Here is a 23,149-nt window from a genome sequence, read left to right as displayed (position 1 = left end):
TTTTCCCAATATCCAATTTAAGCCTCCCCTGGTGCAACTTGAGGCCATTTCCTCTCATACTATCTACTATCATACTTGCTACTTGGGAGAAGAGACCAACCCCCTCCATGCTCCAACCTCCTTTCAGGCAGTTCAGAGATCAGAAGGTCTCCCCTCAGCTCCTGTTCTCCAGGCTGAACCCCCCAGGTCCTGCAGCTGCTCCCATCACACTTGTGCTCTAGACCCTTCGCCAGCTTCGTTGCCCTTTATGATCATCCCAGGTAGGGATTTGGTTGGAAGTGAAGCATTTTTTCTGTTACTTTTGCAGAACAGTTAATTTTGTGCCAGCTCAGTTGCCTGCTCCCACCAACAGCCATGTGCCTATGGTGGGCGTAAGACGGAGGGGAACACCAGTTGGTGGCAGGGAGCCCCGCAGCTCCGTCCATCAGCGATGTGGGTTTGGGTCACCCCAGCCTACTGACAAGGAGGGTTTTTTTCAGGAACGTCAAGCAGAAATCAAACCTGGTGCAATATGTGCATGTTGTAGGAGAGCAGCCAGGGCCAGCTCTTGCCTTCTGGTGTCCCTTCAGCCCCCTGCGTCACTGCGACCAGTCTCGCACATACTGACCATGCAGACACAGCCAAAGGCTGGGTGTGAATGGTCATGGAGAGCTGAGCCAGGCTGGGACCCGCCTGTGCCTGTCCTTGCCTGGCAGTGACCTGATGTGGGGGCAGAGCAGAACCAGCCCACGACAGCCAGGGCGGTGCACACTTGTGTGCTTGTGGTGGCAAATTTTACCCAAAATCCCCTTTCTTCCAGCCCTGGTCTAAGGGCTTTGCAGGCTGAGATGAACACAGAGGGCCTGGCTCTGGCACATGAAGGCAGGGAGACTGAAAATGAGCCCTGTAGTGAGCTGTGGAGGGGACTGCATTGAAGGGCAATGTGTAGTCTGCAAGGGTACAAGAATGATCCCTGGGGCTCCAGGTAGCCTGTGGATTGGGCTGAGAGTGCCGGTGCAGCTGAAGAAAGCAGCATGATGGCAAATTGTAGCTGTTACTGAGAAATGCAAGGTGTGCTTTTCATAAAAGAAAATAAAACAAAACAAAACAAAAAAAAACAATGAAATGGGAATTGGTGAGGTCTGGAGTGGAACTTCCCCAACCCTCTGAGTGCTGCGGTTGGACACTGTCCTTTCCCACCTCCCACATTTGGCTGGTGTGTCCTGTGCTGCATTGACCAGCACTGATGTTGCTGCAAGAACTGCAGGTTACTGAGATTCATAGCTGGACCACAGCCTCTAAAAGACAGTGCTGAGGTTTGTTTAAATCCAGTTGATATTTGAAGGCAAATGTCAAATCTTTGCCTGGCAATGAGTCATCAAGCTCTCTGCTGACCATCTTCATCTGTCCTGCTCTGTAAAGCTGGCTGTCATGGCTGCAGCTGCCTTCTCCCTCTCTGTTCAGTGCTTCTCTTCGTACGCTGCCCCAGATAACTATTTTTGTGCAATTATTTAAGCTGTTTGTTTGCTACCTGTCACACAGCATTCAAGACCCATATAGTATATGGAACAGTCAACCATCAAAGTCACTTAAAAAAAAAAAAAAAGAACAACAACCTTCTTCTCTCAAACCCAATAAACTCCCTTTTTCACAAGAACTGAGATTTACAGATGATCACAGGTGCCTCTGGGAAGTGAGGGAGTTTTGCAGATGTTCTAGAAGCAGCTTCCAGAACTGAACTCCAGCCCTGGCAAGAGCAGCACCGTTGTGCAATGCAGGGACACAAAACGGCCTCACTTTAAGGATGCCTGCAGATCACAGCACTTAAATGTGAGCCACAGCAAACGTGCACGGGATTCACTAGTACCTGTAAACTTTGCCATAAGGCTGAGGGGCAAATTCTCTCCTGCTTTAGTCACCTCCATGGGCTGCTCCCACAGGCCCTGTGATCGCGGGGACATGGGCAGGAAAGGGCAGGCTGGGGTTCCCCCAGGTGAAACTTTGCAGTCCCTGAGCTGGTTTTGGCCCAGCTGTGCCAGCAGTCCTGCAGCTGCAGTCAGAACAACAAAGAGAAAACCACTCAGCTTTGGGAGTCAGCTTTTTCTCCTGGCGGGGTCACATTTTAGCTTGGAGGAATTGCCTGAGCACACAGCAGCCACGCTGGCATGAGAGTGGCGAGATGAGCATGATGAGGGGGACAGTGAGTGCAGAAATAGCCCAGGTAGGTTTTGCCATCTGAACTTCATCCTCTGCAACCACAGGCTGAGATTTCCAGCCTGGTCAGTGGAACCTTGTGACTCTGGTTTATCACATGTGGGTGCTGGGTAACATTTTAAGGACATTTCAGCAGTTAGAGGAGCTTTTTCATCACCATGCCTTAGGCAATTGATAGACTCCAGACAGAACAGAGTTCTGAGCTGTTCAGTTTTTCCTTTCTGGTAGGAAAGTTAAAATACTTACACAGGCTTCCTAGAGCTTTCTTATCCAGATGAGCGGCAGATCTGGACCAGGATCTCAGTCTCAGCTTTCCTGTATGCATGAATCACGGTGGCTTCAGAGTACTGCTGTGCTGAGCTGCTCAGGGCTGTGAAAGGTATTTTTAGGTTGGTTCACATGTGCGAGCTGTGCCTGAGCGTGGCAGGGAGGTGTGGGACCAGAGGATGAAGGCTTCCGTGGGCTGAGTGGGTGGACCTGGTGCAGGGAGATAAGGATGAGCTGGCAGTGTGGCCCCTTTGTGGCTCCAAGCACAGGCAGTGGATTTTGCTCTCTTGAAACATTAGAAGCATATAAAGTAAGAAGATCTCCACGCAGCCACTGAATTATTTATTGAATAATTTCTCTTGGCAAAGGGCTGGTACGCTGTAGATATTTTAGATACTTTAAATACTTCTGTTTATGTGCGATTACTCTGCGCTTGCTGTTAAAATTGGACTTTCAGGACATTGAGCTCCTTGTTAGCATTTTTCCCTTTTTAGTGGATGCTTGCAAAGATCTTATGTCTTGCAAATGCATTTCTCGGCAGGGCCTGGAGCAGAGGCCAATGCCGTTTCTCCGGGTTGCTTGGAGATTCCCATCCTTTGTCTGCATCTTGCCCTTGCTGCTGGGGTGGCGAGGGGTCAGTAGGGTCCCAGCGCTGGGCTCTGCGTGGGGCAGGGGTGGGGCTGGGGGGGAGCCTGTGTTGTCCACACTCCAGATACTTGGTGAGAAGGAGGTTTTTTGGGGAGTGTGAGTTGTCTCTGCAATAATGGTACTGGCACAAGCATTAATCATCAGTCACCCAGAGTGGGGGGAATATATGTATACATATGTTCTTTATATATATATATATATATATGTATGTATATATATATATATATGTATGCGCATGCAAGCATATACATCCACATATGCATGTATATATAATTGTATGTGTGTATATGTATATATAATGACACCAAATCTTTTCGTAGCCTCCTCTGAGGCAATTTTTCTGCATCGGGCATTTTTCTGCCTGATTCTCCTAAAACAAAAATAAGAATCTCTCCTAGATTACCAGGCCAAATTTATGCCCCAACCCAACCACGCGCTGAACCCCTTTCATTCATCCCTGTCCTCTCCATGCAGTAACCAGAGGTCATGCAAAAGCGTTGCCGGCTTCCTCACTGTGAATTTTATTTGCTTTATTCCTCCCCAGCAGATCAAGCGGTTTGACGCGATGTAAAGCCTTGTTCCAGGGCGGATAACTCTGCCGTGCTGACCAGGGAGGGACAGCACGGGGGGGAGAGTGGGACAGGGGTGGCCCCTGATGGCCTTGCCACAGCCCTAGGTCTGCTTCCCACAACCCAGACCCCCGGTTTGGGGTCCACCGAGCCCCCAGCCAGCTCCATTGGCACGAAAGCAATTTGAGATAAAGAGGCTTATGCACCATTGAAACCTTATTCTTTAATAGCCTTGTTGGCAAACAGCCAGTTTAACAGATTGGACCAGTCTGATTCCCAAAGGAACAGGAAGAAGGATGTTTTTCATTAGTAAAAATAAAATATAAAAATCATAACTTGCTTTTACTACATTTCTTATTCGCTGGGTGCTTCTCCAGTATCTGCTCCTTGGAGGAGTGCTGCAGCCTGGCAGGCATTGTGTTCCTTTCCTCCCTTGTTCGCTCTCCATGCAAACAGATGTCCAAGCACAAAACCATATTCTGCTTCAATCGCCTCGCACACCTTCTTATGTTGTCTGAGACCCAGCATAATAATCCAAAAAATGCAATTTTTATCTCTAAACTGGTGTGTTTCTCCCCTCCCCCAAGTTATGACTCACTGAGTTATAGTGGAACCTTAGTCAATGAAGACTAATGTCTTTGCTTTGATTTTTAAGTTAAATATACCATTATGATTTGACTCTGCAAAGAATCTAGGTAAAACACAGTAATTGTAGTTTATATATTGTTGCACTTGGGAGTCATTTCACTCACAGTGAGTAAAATTAAGTACCTGCAAGAGTGTTTTTTGTGGTTTTGGTGGGTAGGGTGCTTTTTTGTTTGGTTTGTTGTTTGTGGTTTGTTTGTTTGTTTTTAATGGAAACCAGTTTTGACGAAAATATACTGACCCAAAAATCAAGGCAGTGATACATGACATGGAAGCTGCTTCAGTGTGATGGTGAGAGACATTAAATGGGGAAAGGACATATAGTGAAGCATCTCATTTACAGGAGGAAAAGCAGGTAAAGTTTAAGAAAATTTTAAATAGTATTAGCCTCAGCTTGGCCGATAATCCCAGTAATTGCTGAATCCCGAGGAGTTACAGCTGATGAATCCTCGCAGAGCACAGAGGGTCCCTGCGTGCACACCTGAGGAAGCGTGAGACGGGGCAGGGCTGGGCGTTGCTGGTGCCTGAGCAGCTGGCACAGGGATGCAGCTGAGATATGTCATATTTTGGGTCACTGTGGCGACCTGTTTATACCACAATGACCTGTGTAGGCTGCAAGTGGACAGGAGTCCTGCAGTAGCATGTGAGCCAAGTATCATTGGATTTCTGCTTCATTTTGGGGCTGTTTACTGTATTTCTGCACCCTGATTCTTTCAGTTTTGGATACTTTTGCAGCTCATATTTTCCCCTTTATGTTTATCACTGCCTGTATTCTCTCTCCAGTAGTTTGTCAGGCTCGCAGGCTGTCTGGCCTCCTGTCTCTTGGCAGTGTAACCCCTCTGTAAGGTTGTCAGTAGCTATCTGTAATGATCAATAACTATATAATGGCATTTTCTCTCTGTGTTTAACACTGTTCAAGCTTTGTGCCTGCTATGAAGTGTGGCATTACCATTTCCATAAACACGGTAGCATAAAACTATAAAAACAGATAATAGAATTGACCTAGTCTTAAACTAGCTGAAAATAGAAAGGTGGCCAAGTGCCTTGAGCTTCCTGTATTTTCTCCTCTTTAATTGAAACAAATGAAAGAAAATCTGCAGGTTTGGAATAAACTGGGTGTTGCGTTTGTGGCTGAAGCACAACAAAGGTGGACTTCAGTTTTCGTGGTTGGGGATCCCATGAGATCACTCATTAGTCTGTTCCAGACAAGCCAGTGTCCCTACCCCTCAGCAGAGCCCGACCACAATCCAGATGGGCCTTAAACTGGGAACTGAAGGTTCATACAACTCATCATCTGTGCCTGTACAAGCAACATTTGCGGAGGTGTGTGGCAGAGGCTGGCTTGGTATCGCCTCTGGTTTTAATTACAGCAGTGATTGGGAAATCAGAGCTTGTGGTGTCCTAAGAGCTGCTGCCTTGGCTAAGCTGGAGAAAGTCAGTGGTACCTGAGCAGCATCTAATGACAGCAGCTCCTCCCAGACTTGCTGTCCTGCTGCATGCTCACATGAAGCTTGGAAAAAGTTTTTTAAAAAGGAGAGAGAAAAAAACCAAACCAACCAAACAAAAAACAAACCAAAACAAAAACCTGTAGTCTGCAAACAATACGCAGAATCCCCAAATGCCCTTCGCCTGTGTGGTTACAGCAGCCTCTGCACGTGTTTCCAGAAACACGTTAATAGTTGCAATAGCTTTTGTTAAAATTAGAAAATGGGTTCCAATGATGCAGTCAGCTAACACCTGCCAGTTTGTTTGTCCCTGGGAATTCTGATGCTCCCTTACCCTCTGTAAATGGAGACCCGTGCGTGGCGACATAGTCACAAGATTATTTCAATCATCATCTGAGAACCCACTGAACCTTGTGTACAGAGTACAACGAGCGTGTTTCTCTTCTGCAGGGGAAGGTCAAGGAGAATGGGCCAAACTTTGCTGGGTGCTTTCTTGTGCAAATCTTCTGCCGCCGACCCCGTTTCAGGAAAGCAACTACAAATCTCAGAGCCCGGGGTCTGCGGAGCTGGATGTGAGAAAACAGAGCTTTCAGAATTCAAAAAACCTACTGTTTCACTTGAGCGAAATCCCTCTAAATCTGCCTCTCTGGATTGAGATGTCTTAGATCCTGTACATTCCATTTCCTCAGTTAAATGAGTGAGCAGCCGGTGCTGTAGCCAAGGACACGGGTTGATGGTGAGCACTGGCTGGCCGGGATGTTCCTCTCGCTGCAGCTCCCACCGGGCAGCTGTGGGTCCGTGGGCTCGGAGCTGTGGTGTCGTCCCAAAAAATGGGGTACTGTCACCCGGTGTGCAAAAATCATAGCACACAGAGATGACAGATTTTTTGCTACAGAGTTGTGCAAGTCTGGGTGCTGGAATAAAGCCAACATACCAGAAAGAAAAGTAGTAGCCATTATGTACAAAATCTTACTACTGCTCAGGGCAGACCTAAAGAGCCAATTGGTTACACATTTGCATACTGGTTACATAACCATTTTAGCGTATAATGAGCAACATTCAGCTAAAGGACACTTTATCCTACAGTCTTGAGAAACTCCTCAACTAGGAGTTTCAAAATGTCTAAAGCGGCAAGGTCAGTAATCTCTAGTTTGTGATTAGGTGTTTTGCAAGCCACTGTTACCTTGTTCGAGTAGCAGACTGACCTAAAACTGAAAGGATTTACATATCTTTAGGTTAGCAATTGCTGGCAGGATTCATTATTTCAAGTGTTAATGACTACAACGGTCTGCAGCCATCTCAAATAGTTAATTCACTCAGACAGACGACAAGCTGTTTATTTGATTTTGGTTTAGTGCTATAAAGCGAAATGTAAATAGCCTTGTTTTGTGCTTGACTATAGGGATAGTATTTAGACATTTTGCCCAGTTTCCAGCCTAAAATAAATTATCTGCCTCTTCCCTACCCTGCTGTGAATACACGGTGGGCAGGAGGATAACGATAACGGCGTCTCAAAAGGAGTTCTCCTTCCCAAGCAGACGCCTGATGTAATGGCAGGAAGGATGTGATTGCACGGACTGGTAAAATGTTAATTGCATTATGCATACACCAGTAGTTTGAGGCTGTTCCCACACTGGCTATTGTCACTAAAACTCCATTGATTGCAGTGGAGTTACAGAATCACTTCCAACAGGACAAGATGAAAACCAAATTGCACAATAGTGCCATTTGTATCTAAAATAAATAAATACATAAATAAATAAGAGTTGTCCCTGTGGTGATGGCCTGTTAACAAAGGCTGGTAAGTGATTCAAAGCCCGGTGTCCCTCCTACCTACCCAAACACTGACTGCAGAAGCCTTTTTCACCCCAGACCTGGGTTTTGGGGGGTTTCGGTTGTGCCAGCCAACTCGAGCAGCTCCAGACTCTTGCTCATGGCTGTTCCCTCCCAGCAATCAACCAGCACCCTTTCCTTTCTCTGAACCATTTTCTTCTGCCTTGCATATTTGTTTCTATTTGTCTGCTATGGAAATAGTTCAGAATTCCAGTGGTAATGTGAAGTAATGGAAACACTGGTGTTTCCACGTGCTACGCACACAGCCATGGTGCTCTGCTCGCTCAGAGGGAGCGGGGCAATGGGTTCACTGTGGGTAACCGAAATGGGGCAAAACCACTGGAGATGGGGTGCAGAGGGTGTCCTGCTGCTGAGAATGAGATGACAGACAGACATCTGGGGTGCGATGCTGCCTTGCTGATGGGAAACACAGCCCAAACATGGTGGCTTTTTTAAAAAATATTATTAATATTTATTTTTCCTGATCATGCTCAGAGCAGGCTGTGATCTGGGCAGCCTCGGGCTGTTTCTGCAGAAGAGGGAGAAGCAGCATCCCTGGGCTGGGAGGGTGCTGAGGCGTTGGGGGTGTTCCTCTGTTTCTCCTCTCTCTGGACCACACTACTCCTCCCAAACACACCTGGGCCCTTTCCTGGCCACCTTCCCAGAGCAGGTTTGCTGCCCCAAACAGATCAAGTACAGGCTCATCACAAATTCCTTTGGGATGCAAAATCAAGATTAAGAGTTTCGAAAGCCAAGCCCCATGAGCTTTATAGTGCAGAAGTCCAATGTGATCAGAAACGTGTCAGTGACTGAAGTTACAGGTCTCAGGTAGAATGAGAGGATTCAAAGGTGCTGAGAACTTCCCTTAAATGGGTAAGTTCACTCCTGAGAGCAGGATTTGGTTCTTCATGTATGTGTTTAGTCTTCATTGAACTTAGATTATAAGTGAAAGTGGGAAAATATAAGCAGATGAGTTTGCGAACCTCCTCCTTACCACTAACACTTCTTAGCTCTGCCAGGGATCCCAGCACACTTGTCGCTGCATTTGGGCAGAAAATTAAAGGGACTTCTGCTTTCAAGTGTATTTTCAGACACTATTTCCCATTGCTGACATTTCTCTGAGGTGACCTGCAGTGTATTTAAAATGAGTCACTAACAAGAAGTACTTACGTGGCGGTTTTTTGTGTGTGTTTTGGTTTTGTTGTTGTTGTTCTTTTTTTGTGTTGTTGGTTGGTTGGGTTTTTTTTCAGTTGAATCATAAAGTATCTAAAAATCCTTGCAGACTTCATTATCACAGGAATCTCAAAGTTCACCATAAAAATGTGCTGGCATCCCTGGGGCCAGCAGCTTCCCTTGAGTAGGGAAAAGTGAATATTTATTTTCCAGTCATATGCATTTAATTCAGCTGATGTGGTTATGAATTTAGGATTCCACCACCTGTTCTAGGGATAGAATCTGCTGCACAACAAAAACTTCAGATCGGTGTGAAATTATGTCCCAAGTAGGAATTTAGTAGAATGCGGTACAACTGGTTAGAAATAATAAATATACCATGAGCATTTGACTGAGATGAATGTTCTGGTTTTCTCCTGGGGATGGATGGAATGAGTACAATTTAAATAGTTTCCCTGTAGGTCTTCCCTGTACCTTTGGCTGCTGCAGCATGTTCTACCACACTGCAGAGGCAGATGCTGCCAAGAGTACCCTGTTCATGGCACTTGATGGTCCATGGTGTCCCTGCCACAACCCAAATAAGGGGAATATGTTTCATGCAAACCCAAGAAGCACAGTGTGCATCACTTTGCTCAAGCCAAATACCTCCCAGCAATTATAAATGATTCTTAATTCTATATTAAGGCATCATACCTTTTTTTGGCAGATTGAAAGTGCACTTTTGATGCCTCTGGGGCAAATTCTTTCAAAATCCCAGGTACTGACCTAAATGATAATTGATGAAAAGTCAGTAAAGGTGTAATCACATGTTCTTCTCTATCTGTATGATAACAGAAATAGTTTTATTCCCATATTATGTAGGGGCTGGCATCCAACACTTCCTGCTTTCAGCTTGGCTGCACAGGTGGGTACAATCCAGTGCTTACAGACTGATGGCCAGGGAGTTATTCTCAAGATTTCAGTGTAACCAGCAACCGTGGCAAATTGGGCGGCTGCCTTTGGTGGGACAGGCTGTGTTTCCGGGAGCAGTTTTAAGTGGGACTGGCTGAAATGCTTTTGCACAAATAGCCAATTCATGAGTAAGTGAATAGCACCCTTGCTGAGCTCTCTCACTCTTTGTAGTTTACTAGTAAAAGCATGTTTGGCAAGCTGCTTTTCACAGCCTGATGATGCGAAATATTGAGGGGAGAGAGTGGTGCTCTGTCTCAGTTCATCCCAACATCATTGCAGCCATGTAGTTAATATTTTATTGTACAAGCACATTTCTGGATAAATGCTCAAAATTCAGGAGACAATTACTCCACGCGTTGATATTGCCTGGTAGCAACATCTGTATGCTGTTCTGTTTGCTGGGATCATCACAACCACTCTTGGAGGGGCTGGCTGTGTTCCCAGAGGGTTTGTAGTCAGGAGCTCTTGGGGAGTAGAAGTGGATGTGGGATGCTGGGCTGGCACTGGGGTGCAGCGGTGGATGCGGGATGCTGGGCTGGCACTGGGGTGCAGCGGTGGATGCGGGATGCTGGGCTGGCACTGGGGTGCAGCGGTGGATGCGGGATGCTGGGCTGGCACTGGGGTGCAGCGGTGGATGCGGGATGCTGGGCTGGCACTGGGGTGCAGCGGTGGATGCGGGATGCTGGGCTGGCACTGGGGTGCAGCGGTGGATGCGGGATGCTGGGCTGGCACTGGGGTGCAGCGGTGGATGCGGGATGCTGGGCTGGCACTGGGGTGCAGCGGTGGATGCGGGATGCTGGGCTGGCACTGGGGTGCAGCGGTGGATGCGGGATGCTGGGCTGGCACTGGGGTGCAGCGGTGGATGCGGGATGCTGGGCTGGCACTGGGGTGCAGCGGTGGATGCGGGATGCTGGGCTGGCACTGGGGTGCAGCGGTGGATGCGGGATGCTGGGCTGGCACTGGGGTGCAGCGGTGGATGCGGGATGCTGGGCTGGCACTGGGGTGCAGCGGTGGATGCGGGATGCTGGGCTGGCACTGGGGTGCAGCGGTGGATGCGGGATGCTGGGCTGGCACTGGGGTGCAGCGGTGGATGCGGGATGCTGGGCTGGCACTGGGGTGCAGCGGTGGATGCGGGATGCTGGGCTGGCACTGGGGTGCAGCGGTGGATGCGGGATGCTGGGCTGGCACTGGGGTGCAGCGGTGGATGCGGGATGCTGGGCTGGCACTGGGGTGCAGCGGTGGATGCGGGATGCTGGGCTGGCACTGGGGTGCAGCGGTGGATGCGGGATGCTGGGCTGGCACTGGGGTGCAGCGGTGGATGCGGGATGCTGGGCTGGCACTGGGGTGCAGCGGTGGATGCGGGATGCTGGGCTGGCACTGGGGTGCAGCGGTGGATGCGGGATGCTGGGCTGGCACTGGGGTGCAGCGGTGGATGCGGGATGCGGGGCTGGCACTGGGGTGCAGCGGTGGATGCGGGATGCGGGGCTGGCACTGGGGTGCAGCGGTGGATGCGGGATGCTGGGCTGGCACTGGGGTGCAGCGGTGGATGCGGGATGCTGGGCTGGCACTGGGGTGCAGCGGTGGATGCGGGATGCTGGGCTGGCACTGGGGTGCAGCGGTGGATGCGGGATGCTGGGCTGGCACTGGGGTGCAGCGGTGGATGCGGGATGCGGGGCTGGCACTGGGGTGCAGCGGTGGATGCGGGATGCGGGGCTGGCACTGGGGTGCAGCGGTGGATGCGGGATGCGGGGCTGGCACTGGGGTGCAGCGGTGGATGCGGGATGCTGGGCTGGCACTGGGGTGCAGCGGTGGATGCGGGATGCTGGGCTGGCACTGGGGTGCAGCGGTGGATGTGGGATGCTGGGCTGGCACTGGGATGCAGTGGTGGATGTGGGATACTGGGCTGGCACTGGGGTGCAGAATCTCACCCAAGGGGTGACTGGGCTAGAGCCCACCCAAGTGAGATGGCTCTTAATGTGGGCTGTGTGGCACTGCTACCGCTCCCTGTTGCCTCCCACCACAGTGTAGCCCCACAAGGGTTGAGGTTAACTGTTCGCTGTGCTTTTTTCCTCATGCAAACTTAAAAACCTCCTCTGGAGCTCTGTGCAAGGGGTGTCCCCCTGCCTGCAGCCTGGCCTGAGCCGGCCTCCAGAGCTCGCTTGGCACAAATATGGGAAAAGGCTGAGAGAGCATAGTTGTGACCTTCACCATAACCCAGACACTGTTCCCAGGAGGAAAAAAGCTGGTTTGTGGTAATGTCAGTGGTGCCATTGTGCAGGAATCCTGGCCCCACCATGGGAGTAAAGCCCCTCCATTGATCACTCAGGAGCTGCACAAGTTGGAGTGAGGCCAGAGGGCAGGAGGAAAGGGGCAGCCTGGGCTCCTGCAGCAGAAAAGCTTTTTCTTTAAGATCTTGACTGCTGGTAAAGTCATAAATAGAGCTGTGGGGCTTAACGGGAAACCTGAACTGTTTGGAACCCCTTCTCTGCAGCGTCTGCTCTGATGGTCCCTTGCAGGGCTGGTCCTTATTGGAGACTCCCTGGCAGGGAGTCAATACTGGGCCATTACTGTAAATACCAGTTATTTAAAATGCTTCTTGTGTACTCCACACCCAAACACAAGTCCCCTGAGGACAGCCTCACCTTGCACCCCGGGAGCAGTGAGCCAGGTGCCCAGCTCCTCTCTTCAGTGAGTGTTTCTGTATATGTAAAAGAGAAAATTAAGGCAAGGTACAGTGGCTCTGCTTGGAAATGCACCCCCTCAGCTGCGTGCCTTCAGCTTTCCCAGTGAGGAGCTGGTGAGTGGTGAGTCTGGCACAAGCAAAAGCCGCCCCCTCCGTGCTCACAGCAATGAGATGCTGGCAAGTGTAAAGGGGATGAGCTGGGGATGGGGGAGTGTTACCATCCTGTGTCATAAAACTTGTCCACTTGCCTGTCTCCTCCATGCACAGCCCTCTTTACAGAGACAGAGAAAAGGCTTTTCCTTTGTTTTTAGTTTCAGTACCGTTGGAGCTGTGCAGGGGTTGGGGGATCCCCAGCACCCTCACTGTGTCCTGCCAGGAACCAAGGCTCCAGCTTTTCATTTCCCATGCCAGGACAGCACCCTGAGGGACTGCCTGGCGGGGAATGCCCTGGCATTTCTCCCTCCAGGAGCCACCCATCGCCCCACCAAGCACCCGAAGACATCATGTCTGGTGGGGCTGCAGGGTGGGGACCCTGTGGTGGCCTGGTCCCAGCCTGATACCCTGGCACTCCCTTATCCCTGCTCTGCACTCCCTTCGTGTTTCTTCCAGGAAACATTTAAGTAATAAAATGAAACTTTCCTTGGCTTAAGTCACCTATAATTTACCCTGATGTAAATAATAAGGAACTCAAAGCTGGAAATGCAAAGCTGGCAGAAAGTGCTGTTTTGGAACATGTCTGCACATTGTTAAGCACACAGAGGCATGCGGGCTTTGCCCTGCTCCACGTGAGCTGAGGGCTTGTGGCCGGAGCTGGCACTATGTTGCCTGTCCCTGTCCTTGCCCCACTGCCCATCCTGCCCTGCTACCTGTTCCTGCTGGGGGCTGTGTCTGTCACACAGTCCTGGTCCCACTCGGGGAAGGCAGAGCAACCTCCTGACAGCCCTGAGGGTACAGTTGTAGCTGAATCCCAGAGCTTGTCACAGCATCTGTCTGCTACAGATAACTGCAGCTGCATCGCCTCATGTACGTGTGTACTCGGTTGTCCTTTAGGAGTGAGCTGTCTGCTCCCGCTCACCCTTGCAGGGAATGTTTCCTCCATTCTCATAGCTCTTCCGTAGATGCTGTTCTTCTCAAGTTAAGGCTGTTGTTGGCTGGCAGCCCCGTGGGTCGGCAAAGCAGCGTGTTTGCAATGGCTGACAAGGGAAAGCACGTTCTCCCCTTCCTGAGCTGCACAGAGACCCATGCTGCCCGTGACCTGACCGCGTCCTTCTGCCTCTTGCAGAGTTTGCCATTTCGCTCGTGGAGAAGATGCAGGCTCAGGAAATCCTGCGGAGCCTGCGGCTCCCCGAGTTCGATGACCTCAGCCAGTTTTTCCGCAACCTGCCGGCCACGGCACTGGTGGGCATCGGTGCCTTCGCCGCTGTCGTCGCTTACTGGTTCGCCAGCCGGCCTCGTGCCGTGAAGCCGCCCTGTGACCTGCGGATGCAGTCGGAGGAGGTGGAGGTGAGGCCAGGGCACTCCAGGAGGAAGGCTGGCTTTTACCTGGGGGTTGTCTGTAGGGAATGACAGCAGGGGATGCCAGGTGGTGCTTTTGTGTGTTTTGAGGGTTCTCCAAACCCATCCTGAGTTCAGCCATGTAATGCTCTGTGCCTTGGATCACCTCCTTCCTTAAATTCAATGTTTTCTGTAAAGTAGAGAACTAGAATATAGCCCATTCATTTATTCTCTTAGATTTTCAGTAACATTTTGGTCTTAGTTTAGCTTAACCATTCATGACCAAAAATTACAGGAGCTGCCATTGTGTGGGAGAAACCACTTAAGGGCACCAGCTGCTAAGGTCAAATCATCTGGCACTTCCTGTGTGTGCCCATCACTGAGTTTGCTGCTGCAAACTCTGTAATAATAAGAAAAAGTAGACCTAAATCCATGCTTAGAGGCTCAGGAGTTATCAGTTTTCATGCCTGGAAAAGGTTTTAAAGTTTAACAAAGCTATTCCATTTTAAAGAGCAGAAATATTTCTGAAAATTGTTTCCACTTAAATTAATACCTGAAAGTGCAATGAGAATTTAAAGCTTGCTGTGATGTGCCATCTAAAACCTTATTGCCTTTAATTCCAACAACTTTTTAAAAGGCTGCGGGGAATTTACATTTTCCAAGGCAGTCTTCCCCTGTGCTTGGGGCTTTAGTGAGACTTTCTCTTGGCTCACAGTGCAGTCCTGGCTCAGGCCCTCTCACCCTGCCTGCCTCCCCTTGCCCACCCCTAAGACAGCCCTGCTGAGCCCAGGCACTGGGCTTTGGAGTCTGGCCTCTGCTTCAGTCTGTCCTTCGCATTGGTCTAGATGTCCTTGAGAAGGTGCCCATGGAGCCCAGAGCAACCTGTCTTCCCCCTGCACACACCCACTCCATGGCTTACAGGTTTATAGTTTCTCCTCAAATCAACTTGGGCAACATCAACCATCTCCTATGTCAATGAGCCGGGTCAAGTGCTGCTCTCTGGGCAGGTGGTGCTCCACGTTACTGGGTTGCTGAGGTCCCACCTCTCCTGTCCCTTTGGGTGTTGGGGCAGGAACACACTGGCAGCTGCAGAGTCCTCTCCAGCATTTGGGGAACCTGCTGCTTAATGGTTCAGGGTGTCCCCATCTCCTGCCCATTGGGTGGTGCTGATAACTGTGTCACATTGTGTCATGTTGTGTTGCACAGGGCCAGGCTGGGGCACGCCGGTCTGTGATTGGGGACAACCCACAGCTGCTGACACACTACTACGATGACGCCAGGACCATGTATGAGGTCTTCAGAAGGGGATTCAGCATCTCTGGTGAGAGCACCGCGACAAGGCGGCCTAGCAGAGGTGGAGGACCAGATGATGTAGAAACCCAGGCAGTGTGGGAGGCTTGAAGGCTTAGCAAGCTCAGAGAGTGTAGAGCCTGAAAGAACGTGGCAGCCCATCAAAGTTTGGGAGGCTCAAATGATGTAGAGGCCCATTCAGACTCAAAGGCCAAAGGAGAGTGGGAATCCACAAAAGTGTAGAACATCAAATGAGCATAGCAGCCCAAAGAGTGGGGGTGCTGAAAAGGTGTGGGAGAATGGAAGCAATTGAGGGGACTGCAGAGTGGAAGACCCAGCAAGGGGACATCTCAAAGAATGGGAGACCCATGGAGTGGAGGCCAATAGAGTGGGAAAAAAAGTGAAGGGTGACCCAGAGGTGGAGGCTCAAATAGTGAGAGGCTGGGAAAGTGTGAGATCGAGAGAGCAGGAGGTCCAAGGAGTGGAGGCCAAGGGAGGAGGAGGCCATCAAGGGACCCAGTGGGTGCTGCAGCCTGCGCTGCCCATGGTATTGTGGATGCTGCTTTCAGAGCATGAGGATTTAATTAGGGTTATTATTTGCAATGTGCATTATTTTGCCCTCAATGTCATTGAGATTTACTGCACAGTTTCTTGGTATCACAAGATCTTTTTGCAGCCACTGGCAGACAGCTCAACAGCCTGAATTTTGCAACATCAGTAAAGCTCATCACACATTATTCATTTCCAGAACATTTATGAATACATTAAAAGGGGTTGGTTGGGCATAGAACTGTAGAATGCAAAATAGCTCTTCCTTCATTGCAAATGCTGATACTTATTTGTGCGTGTTACTGCCTTTTCATCAGTTACTCAGCCAGCTTACCTTTTATTCCACAACACACAGGGTAAAGGACTCTGCCAAAAGCTCTTAGGAAAGCTGAGTGTGGTGTATCAGTCCATCGCCCTTACCCCATGATTGATGGTATCACCAAAGAGCTCTCACAGGCCTGCAAGACATCATTTCCCACTCCAAAATGCCATGATGGCTCTTAGCTATTCTATCATAGCTGTTCCTGTGTCTGCTGCTTACACCATCTCACCTCATTGAACACAATTTCATTGTCAGGTTATTATTTTTGTTACCTCCAGAAGCCTCAGTGGAATTGCAAATATTCCACCCTGCAGGACAGGGGTAAATAAATAACTTGGTAGGTGCATGGAGGGATGGATCTTGTGCAGGTAAGTACGGTTAGCAAATTAATTAAACTTTTCAAATATTCCTCCTGTTATGTAGTGCTGCATATTGTCTTACTCTCCTCCAGAGTAGGCTGTGCTAAAAATCATAGAATTGTAGAATCCCAGTTTTCACTTTAAAGTGTGTAACTCAAAAGGCAGCGGAAGCAGCAGGAGCTGGTGTTTGGGATGAAAGCCCTCACCAGACACTGATGCTCACGCTGTCTTTGGAGAAATGTCTTTTAATGAGGCTGTTTTGGGGCAAACTGCTGCTGTCTCCTCTGCAACTCAGGGAGGAGGATGGATGTGACTATTGGGGAGATCCCAGCAGCCAGTCTCTCGTTAGCTGTGTGTTTAATTGGATAAGGCTTGCTATGAGCTCTGCCCCGGGAGCAAGAGCCGACCCTGAGAACAACGGGGACTCTGGGAGGGCTCTGCTGCATCCCCACAGTGTGGTACCGCGTATTAACTCCTAGCACTGCCCCCATAACTCCATCCTCTCTGCTTGTGTCTTCCAGAAAACGGTCCCTGCCTGGGCTTCAGGAAGCCCAAGCAGCCCTACCAGTGGTTGTCCTACAAGGAGGTGAGCTGGAAATGATGACCCCAAAGAGTCCTCTCCTCCCATGCTCTTGCTCTGCCTGGCAGAAGATGAGGGTGTTAAGCTAAGACTTGTTTAGTTAGCAGTGCTTGTATTCCTCTGTTTTAAATGCGTTTTTTTCCTCTGCAAATTCCAGGTGGCTGAAAGAGCAGAAGCTCTGGGTTCAGGGCTGCTTCAGCAGGGCTGCAAGCCGTCCACAAAGCAGTTCATTGGAGTCTTTGCTCAAAACCGTCCGGAGGTGAGATTTTAAGTTCAACTTGATGCTGTTTTAATAATGTTCCTGACTTGTGAGATTGCTTTATACTTGAATCTTGTTTTCAAGTGTGTTAAATCTGCTTCCATGGCCCCCTTCTCATCTTCATGCTTTGATGTCCTCCCGCAGTGGATAATTTCTGAGCTAGCTTGCTACACCTACTCCATGGTTGTGGTTCCCCTCTACGACACCTTAGGTCCCGGAGCCATTCGTTACATCGTCAACACAGGTAAAAACAAAATCGTTGTAATCTTCTCAGAAACCAGTTTTGTTGCTGAGAATGGTTCTTTTTCTTCTGCTTTCCAAAAGACAGGTGAATTTACTCACTGAGTGTCTCAAAGTCACTCAGAGAGGTTTCTGGGCAGTGTGTGTCCCCAGGCTGGGTCAGGGCTGGCTCTGCTGCATGTCCCATATGCCCGGTTGTACGTGGCTGTGGATGGGGCTGCTCTGGTGGGGGAATTACTCCAGGGCCACACACTCCTGTCCTGCTTCATATTTTGCCTCCTTGATTTTTTTAGCCCACGTGGTGAGCAATTGTATTTAGTATTTTGAACTGGATCCCAAAATAATTGTAGATGTCACTACAGCTTTGGCATTTGTTTAAGTTACCTAAATTGCAGTAATTTTTTAAGAGAAATGCATGTTATGTTCTGGGACTTGTGATGTTAGCCTGAAGTGAATAGCAGAACTGATACAATGTTAGCTATGAGCCAGCAGCCAGTATTGCATTAAAAAAAGATTTAATGTAAACAGTTTGATTTCCTGCTTTTCTTCCAGCTGACATTTCCACAGTCATTTGTGACAAACCTGAAAAGGCCAGAATACTCCTCGACCACGTGGAGAGGAGAGAGACGCCAGGTCTAAGCTCCATCATCTTGATGGATCCCTTTGAGAAGGAGCTGATGGAGAGAGGGAGATGCTGTGGGGTTCGCATCCAGACCATGCAGGAGGTGGAGGTAAGCTTGTTCTTGCTCTCTTTTTTAGTATACTTTGTAATTTCTGTAAAAAGACAGTAAAATATACAGGGACTTGTGAACTGTGTGGCAGGTTCAGTGTCTGGAGAGCACAAAAAGAGCAGTTTGTGGGTGTTAATATTGATGCACAGCTCAGTGCAGTTACCTCTTAAGTGTTATCCCTCGTTGATAGAAGAGCGAGCATTTCAAACCTTCCTGCTCAAGTAAGATATCAACTGCTATTTAAGCCCGGAGAGGGGTGTTACTGTTCGAGAGACTGCCCTCCTACGTGCAAACCTACAGCCTTACACTTGCACAAAACAGCCTGGATCCAGCTTAACCAACCCACGCGCTACTTGAAATCCTAGGATGGCCTTGCAGTTGGTGCAAGAAACTTTGGGTAGAAAAGATGACTTCAGCATTGGCCCAAAATTTTCCTGCTCCAGCTCGCACTCTCCCTTAGTGGTTTGCAGATCGTTAGCAAGTGGGTTACACGGCAGGGATTAAAGTGGAAATAATGCTTGTTACTTTAATCTCTTTCAGGACTGTGGCCGTGAGAGTCGACATGTGCCTGTGGTGAGCGTTGGCATACTGCTTTCCCCACTTATAACTGTGTTTAGCTGTGTTACACTTATTTCTCTGGCAAAAGGGTTTGTTCTGTGCAGAAGGGCATGTGTCTCCATAGGGACAATGCCTGGGGACCCTCTCTGCTTGGGAGGCAGTGGAGGAGCCCAGAGACCATTCACACCATCCCCTGGAGATGTGCAGTGTTTCCTTCATACCCTCTGCCTGGGACACTTAACTGAAATAGTTCATCCTTGTTGAACATGTTAAAAGACAGTAATTAAATGGAATTGTTAAGCCAAACAAATTCCACTACCTTACTGAGGCAGCACTGGTGGAATGTGTTTGCACCCTTGGCTTTCTGGTGGGGTTTCTATAGCTCAGAAACACGACTTGGCAGTATTTCTCTGGGATATTTTTGGAAAATTGCATTGATATTTTTCACCAGCTGCTCGTACCCATGCAAAACTTTCAAAAGCAGCCTCTGATTTTTTCAGGCTGCTTATTTATTCGTTCGTGACCCAAAATAGCACACGCGTGCAGTCGTGCTGAGAATACAGAGATGCTGCTGGAAATGGGAGCAATCAGTGTCTTTGAAAAGTTGTCCTCTGTCATGGATAACCACACATTTCCAGAATTCACCTGGAAATCAGTGAACTATCTCAAGTTTTCCCACACACATCTACAGGTATAGATGGTGTCTTTGAAAGTCCTAACTGCAAGACAAATATTCCATCAAAGTCTTCTTACACTAAAGCACTCCCCTAATGCAGCTGGAGCACAACATAAGGGAGGAATAGATTCTGCATTGACTGAAGAAATGCAATAAAAAGGGTTTTATGATGGTCTTTCATATTTGCCAAGGGGAATGAAAGCTTTTTATGGCAGAGCTGAAATACAATCAGTTTCATCTTTAAGTTTATACAAGGACTACCATTGACCCTTCTGCATTTGATTGATGTGATTTTCTTGTCTTGTGTATTTCTAGCCTCCTCGACCAGAAGATCTATCAATTGTCTGTTTTACTAGTGGCACTACAGGTAAAAGAATAGGCATTTTAATCTTGAAATGTTAGAATAGGTTATCAAATTAATTATTAATACCATTATTAATATGTGCAAACTTGCTGTTATACTGATATGGCAATGAGATTTCTATGCATTTTTAATATTTAAGCATGTGTACATTTCTGTAAATTGCAAATGAAGAATAATGGTATATTTATTTTTCACTTGAACTCCCTGATGTACACTTTGGCAGTATAGTTTCCCAGTTGTCTGGAAATCCACCCACTTTTCTGCTTCCCATTTTGCAGTGTAGTTGTGAAGTGCTCGATTGCCTGGTATTTATCTTCTACAAATGTCAAAAAAAAAACCCAAAAAACAAAACACCGGCTTGCTCACACCTCGCCCATCTCCTCAGGCTGGGGATGTGCCTGAGCAGCCTGTGCTGCCGGGACTCACGTACCACTGGCCCCTTTTTCTTGAAGAAAAGCAGCATCATTCTCCTTGCCTGTCCATAGCAGATGCAGTACTTCCTCCTCTCTCCATACACTGGTTTTCATCCAGCTTGCAGGAATTTCCAGCTCTGGAGAATTCGACCTCCCTAGCATCTACCAAAAAGCCATGCAGGCAGATGCACAAGGCGTGATTGCTTGGGCAGCTGCTTTTACATGTACCTGCAGGGAAGCACCATCATTCCAGGCACCTGTGCTCTCAGGATTGCCTAATGCTTGGTCCTACCCCAGAGCATCCTCGATCTGGCCTACACAAGCAGAAGATGCTGCTTGACACAGAGCTGCCCTCCAAGAGGAGGTTTGCTTGTGCTGCTCAGTCTGCACATCAGGCTGATCAATGGGGACATCTTCATCTTCCACCTCCTGGAGAAGACGCGTACTGCAGCTCAGGTAGGCAACTGCTTCACCAAGTACAAACTCAAAATGTATTCAAAGGCTTTGGGTTTTTTTTACCTTTGTGTATCGTTCTTAGTTGTGAGATCTGTGCACTTTAGAGTACCCAAGGCGGTGCACTGGGTGACTCTGCTGTGTCTCAGCAGTGGGAATTCCCCGAAGGAGAAGGTTGAGCCCCATGTGGGATACGTGTGCACTGTGAGCACCGGCTGTGCAGTGCAAAGTGGCCAGGCACAAATGGGAACTGTGGGAAACCAAAGGAGCCATGCCCGCAGACAGAGTGTGGATTTTAAAGTGCAGCAATTATTTCTTCAAGTCACAGTTTTGTTAATACATTTACTTCTAAATAAGAAATTTTGAATACAGAAGGGTGTTTTGATTTTATTATTTTTTTTTTCATTTGCAAATGCAGATATGGGCCATTTTCTGACTTCGTAATTTTTTTTAGGAACATGTCTGAAGTTACAGAAATAGAACAACCAGGGAGCTCTGAGAGTCTGTGATTTCTTTTTCCCACCCAAACCAGAGATTTCAGATTCTGCAGGTTATGTGCAAACTAAACTCTCTACAGCGCAGTGCTTTGTGAGCCACCAGCCCATCCTCTGCTGCTGGAGGACCTTGCACATCAGCTCCTGGCTTTTCCGGGGCTTGCATTGACACTCTGGTCTGTTTTCTGTGTTATGTTTTGATGTAAAAGGCCTGGCTTGTGTATAGCCCACGTCAGAATATTTTTAATGAACAGATTTAGAATTTTCTTCCAATGGGTATGTTCTCAAGGTTTTTTTCAATTCTGAAGGGCTCCAAATATTTTTGTATGGTGTGATACAAATCTTCACTATAGAGTTTGTAACCTGGAACTTGTAGAATTGGAAAAATAAATGAGCTGTTTATAAAAAAACCACAGAAGTGGACTTTTAATGTATGCTTTTCTTCGATAGGGTTGGATGTCTAAATGCCTCCACAGGCTGAAGGGAGAGTCTGAGATTGCCATCTGAGCTCAGCAACATCAACATTTATTGTTTGTACCAAGAAATCATCAGCACTCAGAAATAGGCCAAAGACACAGAGATGTCCCCAAACCATCAGGATACAGTTCTTCATGCTGGCTACTCCAGAGAAGCAAACTGACATCTTTCTCAAGGATCCACCTGTAACCAACTGGATAAAAATTGCTTCCCAGTGTGTCTCTCCAGCATGGCAGTGCTCACCCCTCGCTGCCGGAGGCTCCCGAGGGAGGAAAGCACATCCCAAAACGCTGATGGATCTGACCATGGAGTTAATGCTGGGGCTGCTACTTGAAAGACTCATTTATCAACATGGGAAAAGTTTTTCTGTTGCTTATGAGAAGTGTCAAACCAGCTCGGCGCTGAGATAAAGAGAAATCGCCTTACCCGGGCTGTTAACTGCTGGGGATTGCAGAACACCTGTTTCTGTAATGGGACACTCACAAAATGTGTCTTTACAAGGAAATTCAAACTTGAGAGCAGCAGTATGGATCTGGCGTTGATTTTGAAAAAGAAGAGCGGTATCACTGCCAACCTTTTTCTCTCAAAGTGATAATTCTGGGAAAGGGTTTGTGGCAAGTGTCACCTGTTCTGCTGGGTTAACTCTTAAAACAGAAGAATTAATGGTCAAAATTTACAGTCCCAAAAGCTCCAGCTCTCCTGCGGCAGCATGGTTTGTTCTGGATTCCTCCCAATGGAGCCTGTCCTGGCTCTAACAGTGCTGCTCTGCTGCGACACCCCCGGGGATGCTGAGCCTGCTGATTTGAGCAGAAGTACTGAATCACCTGAATTTTCATAGAAGAAGTAATCAGAGGTGGAGTAAGTAAATGACAACAAAGATGATTAAGGGAGTAGAGCATCTCCTTATGAGGAAAGGCTGAGGGAGCTGGGGCTCTTGAACTTGGAGAAGAGGAGACTGAGGGGTGACCTTATTAATGTTTACAGATACATGAAGGGTCAGTGTCAGGAGGATGGAGTCAGGCTCTTCTCAGTGACAACCAATGATAGGACAAGGGGTAATGGGTTCAAACTGGAACAAAAGAGGTTCCACTTAAATTTGAGAAGAAGCTTCTTCTTAGTGAGGGTGACAGACACTGGACCAGGCTGCCCAGGGGGGTTGTGGAGTTTCCTTCTCTGGAGACATTCAAACCCACCTGGACACCTTCCTGTGTAACCTCATCTGGGTGTTCCTGCTCCGGCAGGGGGATTGCACTGGATGAGCTTTCCAGGTCCCTTCCAATCCCTGACATTCTGGGATTCTGTGTGATTCTGTGGAATGAGTCTGAGTTCTCAAAGCATTCGAGAAGTCTTCCAAAACAACTTTGGAGAGTTGCGTCAAGGTGCAGGAGCCAGATCTGCTGCTGGTATGGCAGGAGGGCACCGTTTAAGGTTTCAAACGAGTACTGAGCACATCCTCTTCACCCGAGTACATTCTCTTCACCAG

General features: G+C 48.4%; 1 protein-coding gene across 9 annotated transcripts in view; it reads left to right on the top strand.

Annotated features, from left to right (window-relative positions):
- The window catches only part of ACSL6 (acyl-CoA synthetase long chain family member 6), a 57,128-nt gene that overhangs the window by 13,743 nt on the left and 20,236 nt on the right, over nt 1–23,149 (top strand). For 8 of the 9 annotated variants that reach the window (XM_021289098.2, XM_021289096.2, XM_021289097.2 and 5 more), the window contains exons 2-9: nt 13,690–13,910; nt 15,108–15,222; nt 16,943–17,007; nt 17,159–17,260; nt 17,405–17,504; nt 18,053–18,231; nt 18,772–18,804; nt 19,781–19,832. In XM_021289098.2, coding sequence (XP_021144773.2) covers nt 13,690–13,910; nt 15,108–15,222; nt 16,943–17,007; nt 17,159–17,260; nt 17,405–17,504; nt 18,053–18,231; nt 18,772–18,804; nt 19,781–19,832 — 867 coding nt within the window. Of the gene's footprint in view, nt 1–2,466; nt 2,573–13,689; nt 13,911–15,107; nt 15,223–16,942; nt 17,008–17,158; nt 17,261–17,404; nt 17,505–18,052; nt 18,232–18,771; nt 18,805–19,780; nt 19,833–23,149 lie in introns of those variants that run through there. The other variant, XM_065030010.1, reaches the window with a different exon arrangement.

This window comes from Columba livia, chromosome 14, assembly GCF_036013475.1.
Source record: "Columba livia isolate bColLiv1 breed racing homer chromosome 14, bColLiv1.pat.W.v2, whole genome shotgun sequence".
NCBI lineage: Eukaryota > Metazoa > Chordata > Aves > Columbiformes > Columbidae > Columba > Columba livia.
Note: the sequence above shows the minus strand (reverse complement) of the source record. Positions and strands in the feature narration are given on the sequence as shown.